Raw genomic sequence first — 20,155 nt, 5'->3', positions numbered from 1 at the left:
GGGAATTTTGAAACATAAATATGTTTTTTTTAATTTACCTTTTATTCTAAATTGACATGTTAAAAATATTTATACTATGGATGCACAATATTATCGGCATCGGCTGATATTAGCTGTCTAGATAAATTGAACACTATATAATCGTACTTGTTCCAATGTGAAAATGTGACTTGAAGGAGAGAAAAAAAAGGCAACTTAAGTTCATTTACTCTACAATACGCAAAGCCATGTGCTGGTAGGAAAATAAGTTGAACCCCTGCGTTTAGAGGCCTGAATGCATTTAGGGCAAAGTTATTTTAATTTTGACCTTTTCTTTTCAAAGCAACAATACGTCTTCAATGAAACACAGATTGATTCTTATAATGTCCTCAAATTAACATGTGCATTTAAAAGAAGTAATAAAGGACCGTTTTTCATCTTGACCAAGAGGAGAAAGGCGTTTGATTCCTTTAGGTCAGGGTGTAATATTTTCCCAACGAACATAATAATCCGGCGTTCCCTCAGAAATTCATGCTGTTCAAGACAAATAAAGAAAAGCCTCTTGTTCAAGGGCTGCTGTGTAACAAACAATGTACAAGCGTCCCCTATGATGCATTTCTCTACTAATGTATTTATTCCTGCTGTAATATTACATCTTACGTCCTGGATGCTCGCACACGCTGCCGGCTGTCCTCGGCGGAAGCAACGTGTGCGTGTTACAGCGAGGTTCGCAAATTGCTGTCTGTGTTTTATTGGAGGATTGATGGTTGTTTGAGCTTCTCCTCTGGGTTACTGCTGAGCGTTCCACTTTCTGAAAGAGAGATTAATAAGGACGCTTGTGGGACAACGCCTCTGAGCGGTATCCACACCTAGCTGCTGACTTTGGCTTGCAATATAAATCAGCCAGTGAGAGAAAAAAATAAATAAAAAATGCCAGTCTAATCCCTCGCCTGTGTGATTGAGGACACATAGTGAGCGGAAGGATTGTCAGGAGTCCTTTTCCAGCTGAAGGTCTTAATATATTGTGGCGTCTGCTGTTAGGAAGGAGGTTGAACTTAAAAGCATTGACCCTGGAAGAAAACAAGTGTTAGCTTCTGGCAGTGTATTAAAGCAACGGACGAGTCGCTACAACCTTCCCTTTAATGTTGTTTCTTTGAGGATTCTTTTCATTTAGGGCGCTCTGGTGTTTCTACATTAGCACATGTAGCTATTTCATCATTTCTTAAACAAAAATCAAGCAAGAGTGAAATATTGGGGTAAATCTAGATCCACTGAGCAACAGGAGGGCAACAACATGCTGTGATGTAAAAATCCGCACGGTATAAATTGTGCTGGTGCTGTTTTAGTCTGAGCTGTTATTATGTTATTATTACGGTATTTTTTTTCCGTTTCCAGTGTAAAAGCAGCCCATACAACCGACCCGTTTCACACCATTCCTGTGGCCACTTCAGTTGTACGTCCACAGGAAATCCGTAAGGCCAGAACTGCACAACATAGTCCATTGATTAGGGGACGGAAAATTGTGACTGCTTCCAACAAGAATGAGACATACTAGTTCGTCACATTTGTCGTTACAGTAGTATGATACTACCTTAAGCATTTCATTGCCCATTGAGAGTCCAGTCGCTGGTGGGAATAACATACCGAACCAAACCATGTCAAATCTTTCTGTGCCATACTGCTGAGTGGAACTGAGGCATAGGTTTGGTGCCCTGATATACAGTTCTGTTAAAATTAACATAAGTCCTACATCATCAACCAGATTACCTGTTAAGGTAAAATGAAATCTATTCCTAGAGGTGAAATAGTTTGCCAGTAAAGAAATAGAAATTTAACAGAGCCAACGGTCATGACATACATGTCGCTGTTACCGAAACATCACCATGTTCAAAAAATTAAACGCTTTAGGACATTGGTGGGACATTTTGTGTACTTATGCAAGCAAGATTGTCCTTTTGGATCTAAGGGCTGCAGGTGACATGTTAGACGTTTGCTCTAAACCAGTGGTTCTTAACCTGGGTTCGATCGAACCCCAGGGGTTCGATGAGTTGGTCTCAGGGGTTTGGCGGAGCCTCTGCCGCGGCGGTAAAGACACACATGTGTAAAGTCGTGATGACGCGCCCCGCTTTGCCGGCACTTGCTGCAGAGGATCACGTTACATTGCTTAGCCAATCAGAGCTGCGAAGGAGCACTGATTGAAGGAGCTCCACTCTCAGCATGGATTTGAACTTGTGTCTTTATTTACTTCAGCAAAGCTCACAGTTTTTAACCAAATTCTGTAGCTTTCGGTGTACTTCTAAACCTGCTCCATAGTCACATCTTTTCGGGGTTGCTACTGCCTCTAGTGCCGTGGGGGTGGTAACACAACTAATATAATTACTTTACTAAATCAGAATACCGCAAAGTCTTTATTATTTATTATTAATTTTTCATTCTCTTAAGAATGTAGAGCTAATTAAATGATCTAAACAAGACCTTAAGGTGGTTTCAGTTTCTCTCGATGGCCAACCTGTTGAAACTGTGGCAAATTTTAAAAACCTTCGGTCGTTCATGGACAGTCAGCTCAACTTTGTTGAAAACACTGACTATATGTTGAAGAACTGTTCTCAGAGACTCCACCTTTTAAGAAGACTGGGTGATCTTGGGGTGACCCAACTAATATGTCTTGAATTTGGGGGGAAAAAAATCATATTTTATTTATCACTACAGAAGGGTTCAGTGAGTGCACATATGAAACTGGTGGGTTCGGTACCTCAAAAAAGGTTAAGAACCACTGCTCTAAACACTGAATTCAAGCACAGTGGCTTCGACATTATGCTGTGGTAATATTTCTTATCCTATGTGTCCAGACATTTTATTGCACATCAGGGATTGTGGGTAAGGCTGTAGAAATCAAAGTTCTTGAAGGATCCACACTGCCTTAAGCCAAAGTAAAAATATCCCATCAATTGGTGTTTCAACAAGACAATAGCACACACACACACACGCAGGTAAGAGAGGAGCATCTTGGTTCCAAACAACATCATCAATGTCATGGAGTGACCAGCCTATAATCCCTGAACAGAAATCCTATATGGTGACATCAAACATGTTGCATGTCCCGATTCTCCAGGTCAAAATACCGGCTGGCAGGTGCTAGGAGTTTTAAAACTCTATGCAACAATGGGAAGCATTTCAAAGAAGCAGAGGTTGTATATTTGATTATTGGTTCATTTATTCATAGGAAAGCAAAATTTTTAACAAAAACAGAATTTGCAATAATCCCAGTATGATTGCCTGTACAGAAGATGTTTGAGATTTATTGTTGTTGTAAAAATGAAAATGGTTTTACTTCCTTTTGTACGAGGAATTAAAGAACTGAGGAAGAATCAACTTCTTTGAATTTCCTAACACTGTGTTTTGGGTGCTTGTCTAAAACAGACATGATGAAAAAACAAAAAAAAGATACAGTAAAAACGATCACGTTACGAATACCAGGAATGGCTAACCTATAGCTGTTCATGATGCTAAACGTAGTTTAGCCTTCATAGCTTAACATTGTTACGAACACTGAAGGGTTTTTTGACAATTGTTAAGACGTTTGAACACCCATGTGTTTCCAGTTCAAACTCTAAAACAGAATAGTCAAACCTTGACCTAATAATTCCATAATCAACTCTGAAACATAATTTGACATTTTACAAAACATCTAGTTTATTTGTAACAACAAAGAAGGTGACGCAGAAAGTAACAACATACTCACTAATAAACCCTGAGTTAAACTAAATTCTATTAAAAGATTTTTTAAAACAGTTTGTGTCCCATGAAACATTCATTTACTTTCTTAAAATAGCAAAAAATTCCTAGTTAACTGAATAGTTTTGGTTAAAGAGACTAAAAAAAAAAAACTAAACCCCGCCATGGGATATTTTTTTATGTCACAAAGTGTCTCAGCACACTGGTTGCACTGGTTCCAAATGCTATTTAATTAAAAAAATTAATTAAACAAGAGATTTCTACTTTTACATTCTATGTTACATGAGTTATTGCTAAAAGTCGGATTTTGACTCCCCGAGCAAACACGCATCTTTGAAGCTCTGTGTGCTCTGACTGGAGGTCCAAAGCCAGTTCAGCATGACTCCGTCAGGACCAGCCTGACCTGGAGCTACAGCACATTTAAAGCTTTTAGAGTGTAATCATCTTTGGACTTTGTCGAAAAAGAGAAATGCAGGACAACAACCCCCTGAGCCGATAGTAAAAAAAAAAAAAGAAAAAGAAAGAAAGAAAAGAAAACATACTGAACACATTTCAACACATTACTTTTCAAGTAGAACATGAAAGAAAATAACCATTCAACATACAGTAGTATGAATGGAAATAAATTTATAGCAGACTCTTTAAGGAATATTATGGTATTGAAGGGAAAACTTGTTTGAGAAAATTGTTATAGAAACATTACTGAATGACTGCAGTGAACTACTGAAACTGCATCCACTCTGTTAAGACCTAGAAGTCATACATTTAGTTATAGTGGTTTGTTACTTACTGAAAAAGTGTTTTTATGAAAATTACTCTTCAAGATTCTCAACGATCATTTCCAGTACACCTGGTGCTGTAGTAAAATTATTCCTTACAGCAGGAAAAAAAAGAAAAAAAAAAGTTGTGAAACTTTTCAAATTCACCTATGTGGATCACTGTTAGTCTGTACAAAGCAAAGTGTACAAGAAGGGTCTGGTTTTTACCAGAGGGGCTGGACTCTGAGCTATTGATAAACGATTGCTTCCTGAAGGTGTAGACTGTTCAAGTTTTAAATTTTACCCGACTGCTGATGTTTGTCCATGACGTATGACGCTCAACGCTATGAAGCTTACAGAAAATTGCCTGCACTACAAACAAGCATCCTCTACTGCGAAAAGAGAAGTGCCAAGTCGTACAAAATGACTGTTCATGTAGATTTAACATCTGGAAGAGCGGCCAACACGGACTAAACAGCTTTGTTCCCTCCCTCCACTGTCATTTACAAAACTGGCTAGTTTGACATCTGTAAGTCAAGCCACCAACACCCAGATTATTACACGACTTTTTGAAAAACATGGATCTTTTCTGCATGTTTTTTTCTAAAATACCGCTTCCAGTGGTGGATCTACTTATCTTCTGTAGGTCTGCTGTCGCCAGCCTTCCTGAGTTTTGTACTTGTTCCTTCTTTGGTAAAGTGAACGTACCTTTCCTGTACTTTAAAACCAACTTTAAAAGTGGATGTTTACGCCGAGATGTATTTGTAACCTACGGGAGCGAGCTTAGCCACAGTCTGAGAACAGATCCTGGCTTGGAAGCATGACATAAAGGAGCAAAGGAATAGAGTGAGGTGGAAAAGCTTCAAGAGACTGTGCCATTTCTTTCTTTCTTTTTTTTTAACCACTGTGCACAAAATAACAGCCAAGATAAACCACTCGGGCATATAAAATTCATATAAGGGAAGGTTGAAAAATGGCTAAGAAAGAGATTTGTTGGTAGCCTGGCAACGACTGAGCTCATTATATGCACCGTCAGAGCCAGCTCAAAGAATAACTTAATAAAAATTATCATATATTTTTAAAAAAATCCAAATAAAATATATTTTCTAATGCCAAAAGGCAATATAACTTTTTTTAAATTCTCTTTTCAGTCAAATGTAAAGATTACTCCTTGTATTGTGTCACACTACAAGGTAAGTAAAGGGCCGCAGATGTAAATGTCTGTAAATAAAACTCTGCATCATCTTATTCACATTTTCTGTTGCCGTGTCGGATACGTTTTTCTGCCCAGCGTTAACAAGCCAATCCTATGTTCACAAGCTTTAGCAGGACTTAATATACACAATGATTAAGTCATTTATCATCACTTAAATTTAATTTTATGAGCTGTACTCAGCTGCCGCTAAGTTTATCTCCTGTTTTCATTATATGAATCATTAACTCATAAATTGGTGCTGAATCAGGATCCTGTAGCCTTTATTAGGCCTTCCTGTGCTTTAAGCGTCGGGAACAACAATAACCTGGAGTCACTCCGGTTGACACATGAGGCAAAAAGGTAATCAATGGGAGCGGAAATGCTAAGTAAGATTGCTGGAGCTGTTGCTGTGAATGAAGATCTCCATCACCAGCCAAATGCCACTGCCTGTCCCTGAAACCGAACGTGTTCCAGTCACATTTGAGCTGAGGCAGGGCCCTCCTGAAAAGGTCATGCTAATGTTAATTTTGCAATGTTGCGGCAGAGCAGTCACCGAAAATCTACTCAGCACGAGTCGCCGTCAGATTTGGGAGACAGTTATTCCGACAAGAGGGGCTGACAAATGCGGTAAAGACCTGAAAATGACCTTTTATTAAAGATACAAAAAGCAAACGGACGGTGGAAACACCTCGAGGTCGTTTAGCGACATTGCACGGAACCATGCCAGCAAATTTGGCCTGGTATCAATTTTAATTTGGCTACATTTCTGTGGGTAAAGACTGTTTTGCTTTGACATTACTAATGAGTTTCCGTGCCTGGAGCATCACTGAGACAATTAGGCAATCTCTTTAACATTTAATTAGTGGGAATAGAATTGATGTATTCATTATTTTAAATTAAAAAAAAAACAAACAAGATAGACAGCCATGTCATTTGATATAGATGGCTATTTTTCGCCCCACACTTTAAAATGTTCGTTTATTTTTACTTTTTTGTCACACATGTTTTATATCATCAATAAAATATTAATATCAAACAAAGATGTTTTAAAAATATTTTTCATTTATTAATGTAAAAAATAATTATCTGAACCAACCTGGTTATATGTGAAAAACTAATTACTCCCTAAATAATTAAGCATTTGTGTTAAGGAATGGCACTTTCACATGTGTTGGCCTTTGTCTAATGTTGCTTTAATTCTGTCAGAAGTGCATGAACAACCTATATTCCACATTATTTCACTTGTTCTTATGGTTGGACTTTAACTAGGCCACTCACAAACTTTCATTTAGATTTTTAGTTTTTTGTGTTATTTTAGTGGTGGATTTGCTGGTGGGCTTTGATTTGTTTTCTGATCTGTTACCCAAGTGTGCAGCATTTGGGTAATGCAAACCCATCTTCAAAAAGAAATGTGTTTTAAATAACCGCTGTGGCAGAACTGATAGCCAACGGTAATTTGAATAAGTCCAAAGTCGTTTTATAACCTCACCTAGTCTTCCCTTACCATCCTGTGCACAGCACAAGTTGGAAATATAAAGAGGTTCGTCCAGACTAGTGAACAGAGGCAAGAAGAAATGTTACTGTAAGTTATTAAATATTTATACCCCAGGAGGACAGAATATCACGGTATGCTAATGCAAAAGTCTTAGAAATTTTGATGAAACTCTAAAAAAGCTTCAACTGCATTTCTTTTCCAAGAACTGTTAGCTGTACCAATACTTGAAGCAGAAGTTGTTTTATTCAAACAATTAATAAGTCTTACAAAGGGATTTTTCAGCCACCAAATATATTTTTTTCTTAAAGGATGGATTTTATTTTAAGAGGGGATTCCATGGTTTTTTTAAGTATTTGTTATGACCATGTTATAAAAATTTGATTCTCACATTTTGTTGTACAATAACACTGAGGCATTAGGTTCCACTTTCTACTCACTTCACAAAGTCAAGAAGTCCATTGCTGACATTAAATTAACTGTGGCTGATTTAAGTTATCCCTGAGCAGTCATAACAATAAGCAAACACAGCTGTTACTTGCTCTAAAACTACTTCAAGATTTCACTTCACTCCATTTCCTTACCTGAAAACACCTGGTCCTGTTCTACTGGGGATTTAAAGACTTACCTCTTACAAAAGTAAAATGTAAAAGTCTCTCCTGTGACCAAATGGTGTAATCGCTCATTTTCAAATGACAACATGCATTTGAAGCTAACGAGGGAATGTATGCACAAGGAAGCTTCAATCATCGTAGCATTAATACAATATGACTGGCTGTGTCACCAATGTAGCAGTCTACCGGTCAATCTACGTTCCCGCCCTCATCTGTGGTCACAAGCTCTGGGAGGTGACTGAAACAATGACATACAAGTGGCTGAAATGCGTTTCCTCCACAATGTGTCAATCAGCTTTTGTGTTTGCTTACGATGAAATCTTGTTTTAGTGGGGTAGTCCTCGTCTTGATTTGCATTTACACTTTATGCATACTTTTGACATACTCTAGATATCACATTCAAATTAGGTCATTTTTAAGTGTACTTTAGAAAAGAAAAATCAAAACCCGTTAAGCCTAAACTTGAGGGTTGACAGATCTAAAGAGGGGAGTGGTGTCAGTTTCTGTTTCCGTATCTTCGCTGTCTTTTAACCGTTCCCTCTTTGGAAGGAAGGCAGTGAGCTCCTCAGCGGGGAGCAGAGACCAGGCACTGGTGAATCCTCATCAGCCTTCACTCAGTATGCTATTAAAGCACCAGTTTCCTCTGCCGATCCTAAACGAGGCAGGTTTGTTTCTTCGTGCCAAGTCGAGGAGCAGCCCAGTGTGGTCGGTAACCCAGCTGACGACCCGTCAACCGTCCAAACAGAAAAGCTCCTGGGATGTGGAACCAAAACGCTGTCAGCTGGTGTGGGCGTCACAGCATAGATGTAACTAAAGGATTTGCCCACATCGCTATGGAGACAGCAGTATGCAGCAGCTTAAAGAAGGATGGATAAAACCCATCCCCCCCGCCACTTTACTTCGTTCTTGTTTTTAAGCTATTTTAAAACCCTCACACTGATGTGTTCACCTTCAGGAGTTATTCACTTTCTTCTGTTTCTCAAACACATAGAACATATGAACAAACGTAAAATCACATTCACGTGCTTTAACATATGCCCCATTTTAACTATCGAAAAGTAATTGAAACGATTGAATAATCAAATCTATAACACGCTGATAGTTTGATGTACAATCTGAAAAGCAATTTGAGGAAATGTTTGTGAAAAAAAAAAAAAAATCTACCAAGGTCGTCTTGTACTGATTCACTGATTATATTTTTTTCTTTTTTGCTACTATTTTTTTGTTCTTTAAAGCAAGTTGTACCTAAATTTAGATTTAATTTCGTAAACAACGCCATAAGATGATCTTACCACTGTCACTGTTGTCGTCTACCAGAATGATCTCCTTCAGCAGGTGTGCCGGCGTGTGGTTGACCACGCTGTGGACGGAGCGGAGGATCACCGACAGCGCCTCGTTCACGAAGATGAACACCACGGAGATCTGAGGAAGGTCCTCCGGGTACGTCAGCTGCTTACACCTAATGGGACAAAAAACATGGAAAAATCCATTTTTAGCCACTGCCAAAAAGATTTTTCTAATACATTTTAGAATTGCAACATTTGGTGGAATTAACGATGATGACAGTTTCTGCTTTTCCTGTGTTTGATTACATCAGATCTTCTAGGAGAAAAGAAAAAGGTGACAATATTAATGTTAGCTAATGTTTTGTTAGCTAAAACAATGAAAACAAATAAGTTTGTACATTTTTTTTCTTCCGTCAGATTGTCACTGGAACATTTATTACCATAGTGCACATTATTTTGACTTTCTCCCCAAAACAAAATGTATGCATCCGAAACAAAGTCTCTCTTAGAACAGTATGAGAGCAAGTAAAAACAAAGGAAAGAGGTTTAATTTGAAGAATCAGTTCCATCTGATTAAATTAAGGCTACTCTGAACCATGACAGCACCTGCAGGATATGTTTCACAATTACCAGTAATTCAGGTATTTTTGTTATCTTGGTTTTTACATTTTAAACCTAGACAGCCAGTCTTGTAAATAAGCAAAAGCGTGCATAGTTATAACATATTTTGCTATTTTTTATAGGTTTCAGGTTTTCCCTTATATGAGCCTCTAACCTGAATACTGCATCTTTTCTCATACACTGATAGAAACTGAGATTTGGAGACATTTCAAACCACTGGACAGAAGTCTCGTTTTTATTCGGTGGTAGGAATACGGAACGAAGCACTGTGAACGTTTGCCTAATATTTCTTCTGTTACCACTGCCTAACTCAGAGGTTTGCAGATTTAATTCTCAAAGCTCCAAATCTGATTTAACAACTGCTGGATGGTTTTTTCCCCCTCCCAATAAATAAAATCAACATTTACAAACTGCATTTGAACCTATTTTTGAAGACAACTTTGATTGAAGAGCTGAAATATTTAAGTATAAAGACGCATGTAAGACAATTGGGAAAAAAAAAACAAAAAAACGTGTTTTTTGGTCAAATTCACAAATTACAAAGTTACACAAAATGTCATGTATTACAGTGGATTGCCTGTTTTAATGTGACCAATTTATAATTCCATGTTCGTTTTTCAAATAACAGAAATCATAGACTTCAAAGACAAAAAAAGTGTGTTAGCTGGATACAGATTGACGTGGCATTATGTCTGCATCTGCATCTGTGTTTTGAGAATTGCCATTCTTTACAACATGGTAAAACTTAGTGGGTAATAGTACGCTTTAGATTTAGAAAGTGCACAGAAAAGACTTACAGATTCCAAAAAATATAACCCAACCCAACAGTGAATCAGATTAACCAGATCCTTCTGTGCAATTTAAGGCCAAATATGATTATAACGCAGGATCAAATTTCTCATCTCTCTAATGTAATTTTTTTCCCTCTCTCCATTTTGGTCTCTCATCCTCTATTTAATCTCACATAATAACGCTAAAATAGCTTCTTCTTTTCTAAATTTGTTATTAAAACCCAAGTTCAAATTACCACTTAACCAAGCCTAAATAAGACAAACTACCCACTGATATCAGGTCCACCATACCGCTGCAGTCTTTTTAAAAGATTATTGTTTTTTTCTCACATACTAGCACCAGCTTTGAAGTAAAATATAACACAGCTGACCAGACCACGGCACTTAGCAGCTGCTGAAGCAATTTGCTATCTCATGCACCTACATGGGATGTGCATGAGCCCCAATTAGGCTTTGAATGAAAAAAAGAAAAACATTTTCCACCATCTTTCTCCATGTTTTCTTGCACCCTACAGAGCAGGCTGAATCACTGTGTAGGACTAATGAGGTGACTATTACTAACAGAGGAGAATTATTTGCAAGACAATGAATCATTTGTGTTTCTGTGCAAGAAAATTTATCAGAGTAAATAAGCTAAAATAGAAACAAATCCATGTGGTATGTTGAGCTTTTGTGATTTTTGGCTCAACTTTGAAGGCAGCAGGTGTTAAAAAAAAAGTTAATTTTTTACCAAACTTCAAACCAGGCATTTACCAATGTGGACATTATCACACATGCATTTTATATTAACACTAATACATGGTACTTTACTCAGAGACATCTCACAGTTCCTTTCCGTAAAGTGCAAGGTTTCCCCAAGTGTATTATAAGCCTGGCGGGCCACCAGGCTTTACTTGTGACCCCACGAGTAAGTATTACTTATTTACGTCTTTGTAAAATGTTTGCATTTTTTAAGACGTTATGGTTGGTGTTCAGATATTAATCTTGCAATTTTTCAATACCACATTATTATCAAGTGATATTTTCAAATTTTCTGTCAACTTTAAACATTTTTTAACTCAAAAACACAACGGGCCACTGGATGAATGACTGCTGAGCGCCTCAACCACCGGGCTTTGCAAGTTTTATGGAATAAATCTTGAAGTGTAGTTAATTTTGACTTTGCGTCACATCAACCAAAAACATAAATTTAATTAAATTTTTTAAAATAGAACAACATAAAGTAAAAAGTGTGATGCATATTTACATTGAGCTCTTTATACCATAATACCCCTAAATAAAATCCAGCGCACTCTGCTGGTGCATTCAAAGTCACGGAATTAATAAAGATAAGTGTTTCAGAATAACATGCCAACTGTTTGACACGCAGTTTGTTGCCATCAGTTGAAAGAAGCACTGAAACATTTTTTGGCAGATATTAGCTTTAATACCAGTATCTGCATCGCTCTCATATGTTTTCTTCCACTTCATAATTATTCTAACTTGGACTGGACGATACGGCTGAAAAGCATATCACGATATAAACATTTCATGTCAGTTGATATCGACAATAATTCGTTTTTTGTTGTAAATATCTGAAATACTGCCGTACTGGTGGTGTGACCTTTCCTCTCTTATCCACAGTTTTCACTAAACACCACTGCCTTTTTTTTTTATTTTGAAGCAGTTATGACGCAAGGTGGTGAAACCTGAACCTGCTGCTGCTGCGCATGTAACTCAACAGGTCGTTGCTAGGTAACCAAAAAGGGAGAGAGTTAGTTGATGCCTTGTTCAATGTCTCATGAGACTTTGAGTGGCTAAAGTCTTTCCTATTCCCCCAGAATGCTGTGCAGTCAGTTCTGGACCAGAGTTCAGTGGATATTCTATGTGTTGAATTTTCCATCAGACATTTTATCTATTGATTTTCATCACATGTTTATATTATTATTATTGGCTTGTTGTCCTGCTCTAATTCCCACTTTATGTCATTTGGGTTTTATGCAACCCAAATGACATACAATGAAGTTTGTGGTGCTTACATGTCAAAAGGAAGAAAAAAAAGTTCAAAGAACGGGAATACTTTTTGCAAGCCGGCCCTGTAACCGCTTTTCCTCTCTTGCTGTGAGCCATCTGAACTCCACCAGTGCTTGGCTCCCAGATAGCAGCGATAACTGGGACACAGCAGCATCCGCGGTGTCAGGCCCCTGGGGGACGGCTCCGCAGCAGATGGATCTCAGCATGGCGCTAAAGTTATATCCTCCTTCCCTTACCCAGAAAACCTTCCTGGAGCTCTGCAGCAACTGGTTTGTGTGGGTGAATTTTAATGTGTGCATGTATGCGTGTGTGTGTGTGTGTGTGTGTGTGTGTGCGTGCGTGTGCGTGTGTGTGGAAGGGCTTGAGAAGATTCTCACCTTCAGTGAAAAGTGTCGGCCAAAGACGGCGTGGGATGACACAACAGATGGCACACACTGAATTGTGCAGTTACATAGTAAACACTTTTCGTTAAGATGTTAAAATGGGAATACACTTATGTTCCCCCATTTTTTTTATTTTTTTTAATGTTTTGCCTCCCCATCATCGCTTTCTCATACATCACAGCCGGCGACTGCATTCTTGTAAAATGTCAAAACTTTAACTTCAACCGCAAAGAAACTGACTCCACTGAGAAGAAGAAAAAGAAGAAGAAGAAGAAGATGCAGGGCTGTGCAGATTTAATTTTAAAGAGACATTTATTTGATCACATGAACGTTTACGGTCCTGTAAACCTAACAGGATGGCGTGCAGGCCGACAAAGCCACTGACCTCCTACATTATTAACAAACGCAACTATCGTTAAATAGTTGTTAAATTATTGTTATCGATTAGAAATTGAAACATCGTTACTTTACGACTCTTCAGCTGCAGAATGCATTACCAACAGTGCATCGCATAAAGATTTGTCAAAGCAAGGCGTCGAGATAAAAACTCACATTTTCAAGGAATTCGCAAACACTGCAGCATATTTTATTTTTGCCAACTCATTTCTGACACCTGAAGATGAATCATAACTGATTTTATGCTGTTTAAAATGTTCTACACCACAACAGCGAGATGACTGAACTTGTGTGCTTTACAGCTTCACCATCCATACTGCCTTCTCCCATTTGGGTCCCGTTACAACTGCTGACTTTCAATTGAGATTTTTACGTGAGAGACTCACACAGAGAAGCACATCTTTATGAAGAGGAGGAAAGATGAAATATGTTTTTCAACATTTTTTATTTTTTTTTTAAGAATGAAAATCCCAGAAGTGTAGCGTGTTTTTTTACATTCAGCTTCTATCTGACACGCCGTTTTGCTGCTGGATGGTGAACCTGCTCTCGGCGCGCAACAAATTTCTTTAATCCCACTCCCGCTGAATTTCTAACCACGACCTCGCACTCCTGCTGTTTGTCTCCGTCACTCCTGCAATATTTGTGACCAGTCCCGCCCGCCAGCCCCCAACCTTAGCTGATGAACTGTACAATTCAATAAATGGAAATCCACTGAATGTTTTACTACAGCTCAAACAAGAGCAGAAATCTAAAATATATAGCAAATATCTTATCACTTTTTTATATAAACTGAGGCCAACAAACCATAATAACATGTATGTACAGAGTAAAATATATACAACAAATATATAAATAAGATAATATATAAAACAATATACCAAAATAAAGATAAAATTGTTTGGAAAAAATTGGCTGAAATTCATAATTGCTAAACATTAATACAAAACAATGGCTCAGTATATACAAATGAAAAATAAAATGGAGTTCAGTGAAACTGGAACTGATGTCTCACTTGTGATTGCTGGGAATATTCCTCACTCAGTGTTTGGGACTGAATTGGCAGTCAGGCGGTGAACACTTATTTTTTTCAGTCAATGGACTTTGAACAATCTCATCCAAGTGCAAAATTTTTTTTATCAAAAACTTTTTTTTTTTTTAATTGCCGTGATTCCATTCAACGAATGTATTTTCTCAATTCCAATTTGCACGACTTTACATAGTCGGTGGAAACGCAGCTACTATCACCTGAATTAAAGGCAGCCATCACATGCGCAGAATGGCTTTGAGTCATTACGTATGCTTCCAGAAACGTGCGCTCTTGCGCACGTTTCATATGTCATACACATGGTGGCTAAAGATGGCAAACCTGTTGGGGTGCAATGGATATGTTACAACTTGGGTTTTCAGGTTTCTCCATGTGCAGTCTGTGCTTGAGTAAACCCTGCTTGTGCTACAATGAGTGGAAACAGAAATCATTCTGACAGATTTAAGTATTGCACCTTTAAGGGGCACACCGGCACGTGCCTAAGAAGCCAGGTTAGAGGGTGGGGAGAGAAGGATTTGCTGGTGAGCACCTATTGGACGACCTGGTCTAAAAGTAAACTTTAACCAACAGGAATCCACAGTTTTATAGAGGAGTCGAGTTGTGGACATGTTGATTTTGTTACAAACTAGCACTCTGGACATGGAGTGGCATTTTCCTGGTCAGAAAGAAGCTGGGAAGTCGAGCAGCAGGATGAAGTTGGATTTGCCTGCACACAGTTGGATCAGTTGTATTCTCCTATACTAATCCTAATATGAAATATGAACTCTCATATTTGGGAAAAGATCAGAAGAGGTGCAGAACTCAAGAAAAGGTTTGCTTAGGCTGAAAACCCAGCTGTTTAGAGCTGCATTTGATTTGTGTTGATGATGCCATTTGACAAAATGTAATGTTCATTGCTTGTTTTACAATTAGTGACTGTATATTGTGAAGCAGTTTGAACTGGCTCGTTGCAGAAATGTGCTATATAAAATAAATAAACTCAACTTCTTGGAATATAATGAAAGGCGAATGTAATAAAACAGGAACATCTGGTTGTAAAATGAGGGGATGAACTGGGGTCTTGAGAACTGACACGGCCCTTTTGTTAGGCGGCTAATGTTAAAGTCCAATGCAGACATGAAAACAGATAGGAGCCAGCCTCCGTTATAAAAGCCTGAGGCACATCCATCAGATGTGTGACAAAGGTTTTCACACAGGTTGTTGAGAGGGTCACAGATATAACGGCGGCTTGTTAACATTTCTGAATCGTTTGAACCTTCTGCGCTTTTAAGCCTTCTTGAACAAGTCGGGCATTTTGCTCTTCGAACAGTGAACACAAAAGACACAGTCTTAGTAGTACTTTCTAATAAAATCAAACATGGAGAACCAACATTTTCGTTTTATATATAGAGAAATCCCTACTTATTCTTCTTCTTATTAAACATTAAATTCAATTTTATATTTTACCTTTTTGTCTTTCTTCTGGTTTTGTTATTTTGTTTGTATTTCCTTCAAATTCATGCAAAACACTTTGAACCACATTGTTGCTGAAAATGTGTTACCTAAATAAAATTACCTTCCCTAGTAGAAGTTACTGTAGATGTAAATCCTTAATACTAAGATAAGTAATTTGGGAATTACTGGATTCTGAATCCAGTTGCATCTTAAATTTTGCATTTCACTAACTTAGTATGCAGAATTACTTTAAGTCATGTTACTTATATGTATTATGAAAGCATGAGGAAACAGATGTAACTACTGTATATCTAGATGGATATGATTATATTTTATAGACTAGTACTATTTTACTTTAGAACTCGCATATCTAATGATCCCTGAAATTTTTACATTTAGAATCCATCATTTTCTTACTAAAGCCTTTAACATTTGCTTTCAGTCACATTTTCTGGAAAACAAAAGGCTAAATCTGCCCTCTGCCCATCAGTGAATCCTATCTACTCTGCTCGCCTTTCCAGCAACGCCACTAAAATGACTTGCTGCAGTGCATCTTGGAGCACTAACTTTAGTACAACCGACAGCGAGAATCTGAAACGTGTGATTAGAATCACTGAGAGAGTCAGTGGGGTCTCAATCCCTTCCTTGGAGGACGTTTTTATGAAGAGATGCCAGAAGAAAAGCCCTCTCTATTGTCAGAGGCGCCACTTGCCCCCCTCCTCTCCTTTCCCCCCATGTGGCGTTTAATTTCCTGCCTTCTGGGGAAAAGATATCACTCTGCTGAATCAATAGCAAAGCAGAATGTGCAGCATCATCAGCAACATGCACTCAGTTCATTTGCAAAAAAGAAAACTTTTTTTTTTAACTGTAAGCGTATATTACCATTACCGACCAATTTAATTTAGTTTCTTTCTTTTATGACTATATAAGTTCATTCTTTATGATCTCTTATTTTGAAAATCTGAGTTCATTAGTCTTTCTGTTAGGGCTGGACGATAAATCAATAACAATTCATACTGCGACAGACTCATGACCAATATCAATGGATAATATTTCTGAGAATATTAACTCATTTTACTGAACTCTGATACAGAGCCGCACTGCATTCTGGGGGATGTAGGCAGAGGAAAAACTTTATCCGTTCAACCTTTCACGGCCAGCTAAACAAAGATGGTGGCATCAACAAACTCACTCACTCTTTTGTTACCTAGCAGCAACCTTTTGAGTAACTAGCGCAGCAGCAGTTTCAGGTTTCACTGTGCCTCACAACGTCTTTTAAATGAAAAAGAAACTGCATGGAGTGAAAACTGTGGATAAATTAATGTTTAATATTGATAGTAATGATCAATATCGATAAATGCTTTGATCGTGATACATTTTTCAGCCATATTGTCCAGTCCTCCTTTGTTCATCTTGAAGAGTGGAGTGTCAATATGATAATTATTGTTTTTGTTATTTTGTTAGTGATGGTCATTGAAAAAAACAAAAAATATGAAATAAATCTTGGAAACTACCATCACAGTACGTTGTATTGTTTATCTGAGCAAATGTAAATCATGTTAATGGAGATTTAAGGTGCCCTGCTTAAATGATAGTTATAAAATTAGATAAAAATGAAGACCTTCTTTGTGCTTGAATTTGATGTTTATTTCCCATTGAAATTCCTTCCCAGAGATTGCTACTTAGAGCAATGCACTATGGCTCATTTGTGAAATTTCTCACCAGACACTTTATTATGACATCTCCTCATGCGTGACAATGACAATTTGCGAGGTTTCCGTATTGGGCAGGTAGTATTTGCAGCTCTGGATGGGAAAAGCTTTAATTTTATGCTCTGTTATCAATCACTTCCATTAAAGCACTTTGCTTGCATTTGACAGCAGAGACTAATAAAGGAAAAGCTAAAACCAAGAAGGGTGTTTTTGATGAAGGACACCACATAGGTCTATCTATATTTTTAAACTCTGTCCTCCTGCTCTTTTGGGAGAATAAAAAGCTGTGAATTTTTATATTGATAACCCCTCCACCATATAACTTCAGTCTCTCCCTGCGCTTTTATGCCTTTCCCCGAACGACTCAGTGCTCTTTCTCGCGGCTTCCTCTTCTGTCTGACTTGCCAGGTCTATAAATACAATGAAAAATCTGGCAGCGAGCGTGAGTAGGGATTTTTTCTTTTTTTTTTTGCATCACAGCTCTACTTTGCAAAGACTTGAGCGTGACATGGCGAGTATGCAAAAAAAAATGATTGGATGCATATTTCACTGCTGTTCGCTTACACGAGTGCTAACGAGGTTGTGTCTCATGAATTTTACCGAAGTGGTGTCTTGAAAATGTCAACGTGGGAGGTGGTGGGGGGAGGCAAGGCAGCCGGATAGCTTCTAAGCAAAACGTGTTGGAGGAGAGGAGGATTTTAGCGCCCAGATCATAAAATGATATTGTAGTTCCATTGCCCTGGTTATGGGATCCAATTTGGGGCATCAGTCAACCTTAAATTTGTACCTGTCCGCAGTGGCAGGGGAAGCCTTGTAAAGCTGTAACAGGATGAACGATCGGCTCATCTGTTAGTAATGGGACTGAGCTCTCCGGCCAGCTCTCATAATTTGATCCGGAACAAGCTTTGACAGAAACAGAGCGCCAGATTAAGATGTATTCCTATCACACCACCCCCTGCTCGCTTCCCTTAGCAGCCCGCAGCTCTAGCCCCTCTGACTTTTTTCTTCCCCCACCCCACGCCTACCCCGCTGGCCACTTTTATTTGCTGTGAAATTTCACATTAACCTCCCATAACCTGCAGAATGCAGGCAAGACCAAAGCAACTTTCCAATCTGTGAGCACTTTTCCCTGAAAGATAACCGTTTTGCCTTGTCACCTCCCCTTTCTGCCCCTCCGCCTCACCCTCCCCCCCACCCTCTTTCCTCATTTCAAGAGATAAACTCTAGCAGTGAAAAGAGTAACAATTTGCAGTAGGAGCTCCTGCGCCACAAAGACCTTATGATCCCATTCTGCAGTATCAGGCACTTAGAAGATGAGGTAAGCTTGTTTCTTCGGGCTTCCTCTCCAGTTATCGTCCTCCCGCAGGCAGACAAACACAGACGAGGGGTCGTCAGGGGGCGATCACGGGGAGCGGGAGAATGCAGCATGCACCGTGTTTCAAAAAGTTTTGGATTTAACTGCTATTTTTTGTTAAAATCAGAAATCAAATCTTGGGCAAAGCGACCGTGGACATAGAGGCGAGATTAGGTGTAATTGAATAGGAATCCTCTTGATAGAGGAGAACTGGAGGTTGAAAGGCGGCGTTGGTGCTTTCAGATGAATTTTGAATTTGGGTGAGAAAACAAAAACCTGCATTCCTCCTTGTTTGTTTTGCCGGGATTCCGTAATCTCACCAGCTTGCCTGCGTTTATTTGTTTTTTCCCCCGCATCGTTCCCCCTTGAGCCGATGTCGTACTCATGAGCCTCCCAAGGACGGCGGATGACAGGCCCAGAGTTACCGTAATATACAGCCTACTTAAGACCCCTTTGTATCCAAGTTAAGAATGTCACTCACACAAGTGAAGGGCACAGAAATACGGGCTAGCAGGTGGCGAATGGGGATTACAGGCTTTTGTGGAAGACGCTATTGGGGCTGTAATTATCATGAATTGGTTTTGCTGCAGACAAGGCGTATTGAAAAAGACATGGGGTTGGAAAAATGTGTAGGTTTCTCTGTCTTGGTGATGGAGTATGGCTCCCTGTAGTCAACACACACCTCTCTGCTCAATGATTCCTGTTCAGTTTAATGCCTATTATAACCAAACGCATGTGTTTGACCTTAATTCTGGAGTTCTGCACTCCCAATTTACCAACAGGGAAAAAAAAGAAAAAGAAAAACTGCAAAGCAAAACTACAAAGTTATAAGGAATATTTTTATGTCTCCTGCAGATGTGTAAAGCGGATAGCGGACTAGTCAAAACATAAAACACGGCAACAAACATCTGACCAATCACACAACACTTCGTGCACAGCTCTGTTGAAATGTTCGGCCACTGGACGCCTCTCTGTGAACAAGATGACACAATTTCTGACACATGACTACGTCAAAGAAAGCTGATTTCAGCAATTCTGATGGACTTTACGCCTTTAGTCTCTGCTGTAGCCAAACAACTATTATGCTCTAACCAAAATAACATATTCAAACTTTTGTAGATATGACAGCTTCACTGACCGCTTCAAATTCCTCACAAACACTAGATGTTCAATCTTTAGACTACTTCCATGCTTAATGGTGTTCTTTCTTCTAATAATGCCCATAATTGTTAAAAGGGATAACCAACATCTGTGTTTTCCGTTTGTTTTTTTCACATGCAAAATACCTTAAAAAAAGTATGATTTCATCTTTGAGACTAAACAACGGTAGAAAAGCTCTTCCCAAGT

General features: G+C 38.6%; 1 protein-coding gene across 3 annotated transcripts in view; it reads right to left on the bottom strand.

Annotated features, from left to right (window-relative positions):
* Window positions 1-20,155, bottom strand: part of galnt9 (polypeptide N-acetylgalactosaminyltransferase 9) — a 1,026,805-nt gene that overhangs the window by 70,444 nt on the left and 936,206 nt on the right. For 2 of the 3 annotated variants that reach the window (XM_008417601.2, XM_008417604.2), the window contains one exon: window positions 9,066-9,232. The exons of the other annotated variant lie outside the window; for it this stretch is intronic. In XM_008417601.2, the coding sequence (XP_008415823.1) occupies window positions 9,066-9,232 (167 nt within the window). The remainder of the gene's footprint in view (window positions 1-9,065; window positions 9,233-20,155) is intronic. 3 annotated transcript variants of the gene reach the window in all.

This window comes from Poecilia reticulata, linkage group LG9 (genome assembly GCF_000633615.1).
Source record: "Poecilia reticulata strain Guanapo linkage group LG9, Guppy_female_1.0+MT, whole genome shotgun sequence".
Taxonomy (NCBI): Eukaryota; Metazoa; Chordata; class Actinopteri; order Cyprinodontiformes; family Poeciliidae; genus Poecilia; species Poecilia reticulata.
The sequence above is the reverse complement of the archived record's forward strand: the minus strand, read 5'-3'. Positions and strand labels throughout refer to the sequence as shown.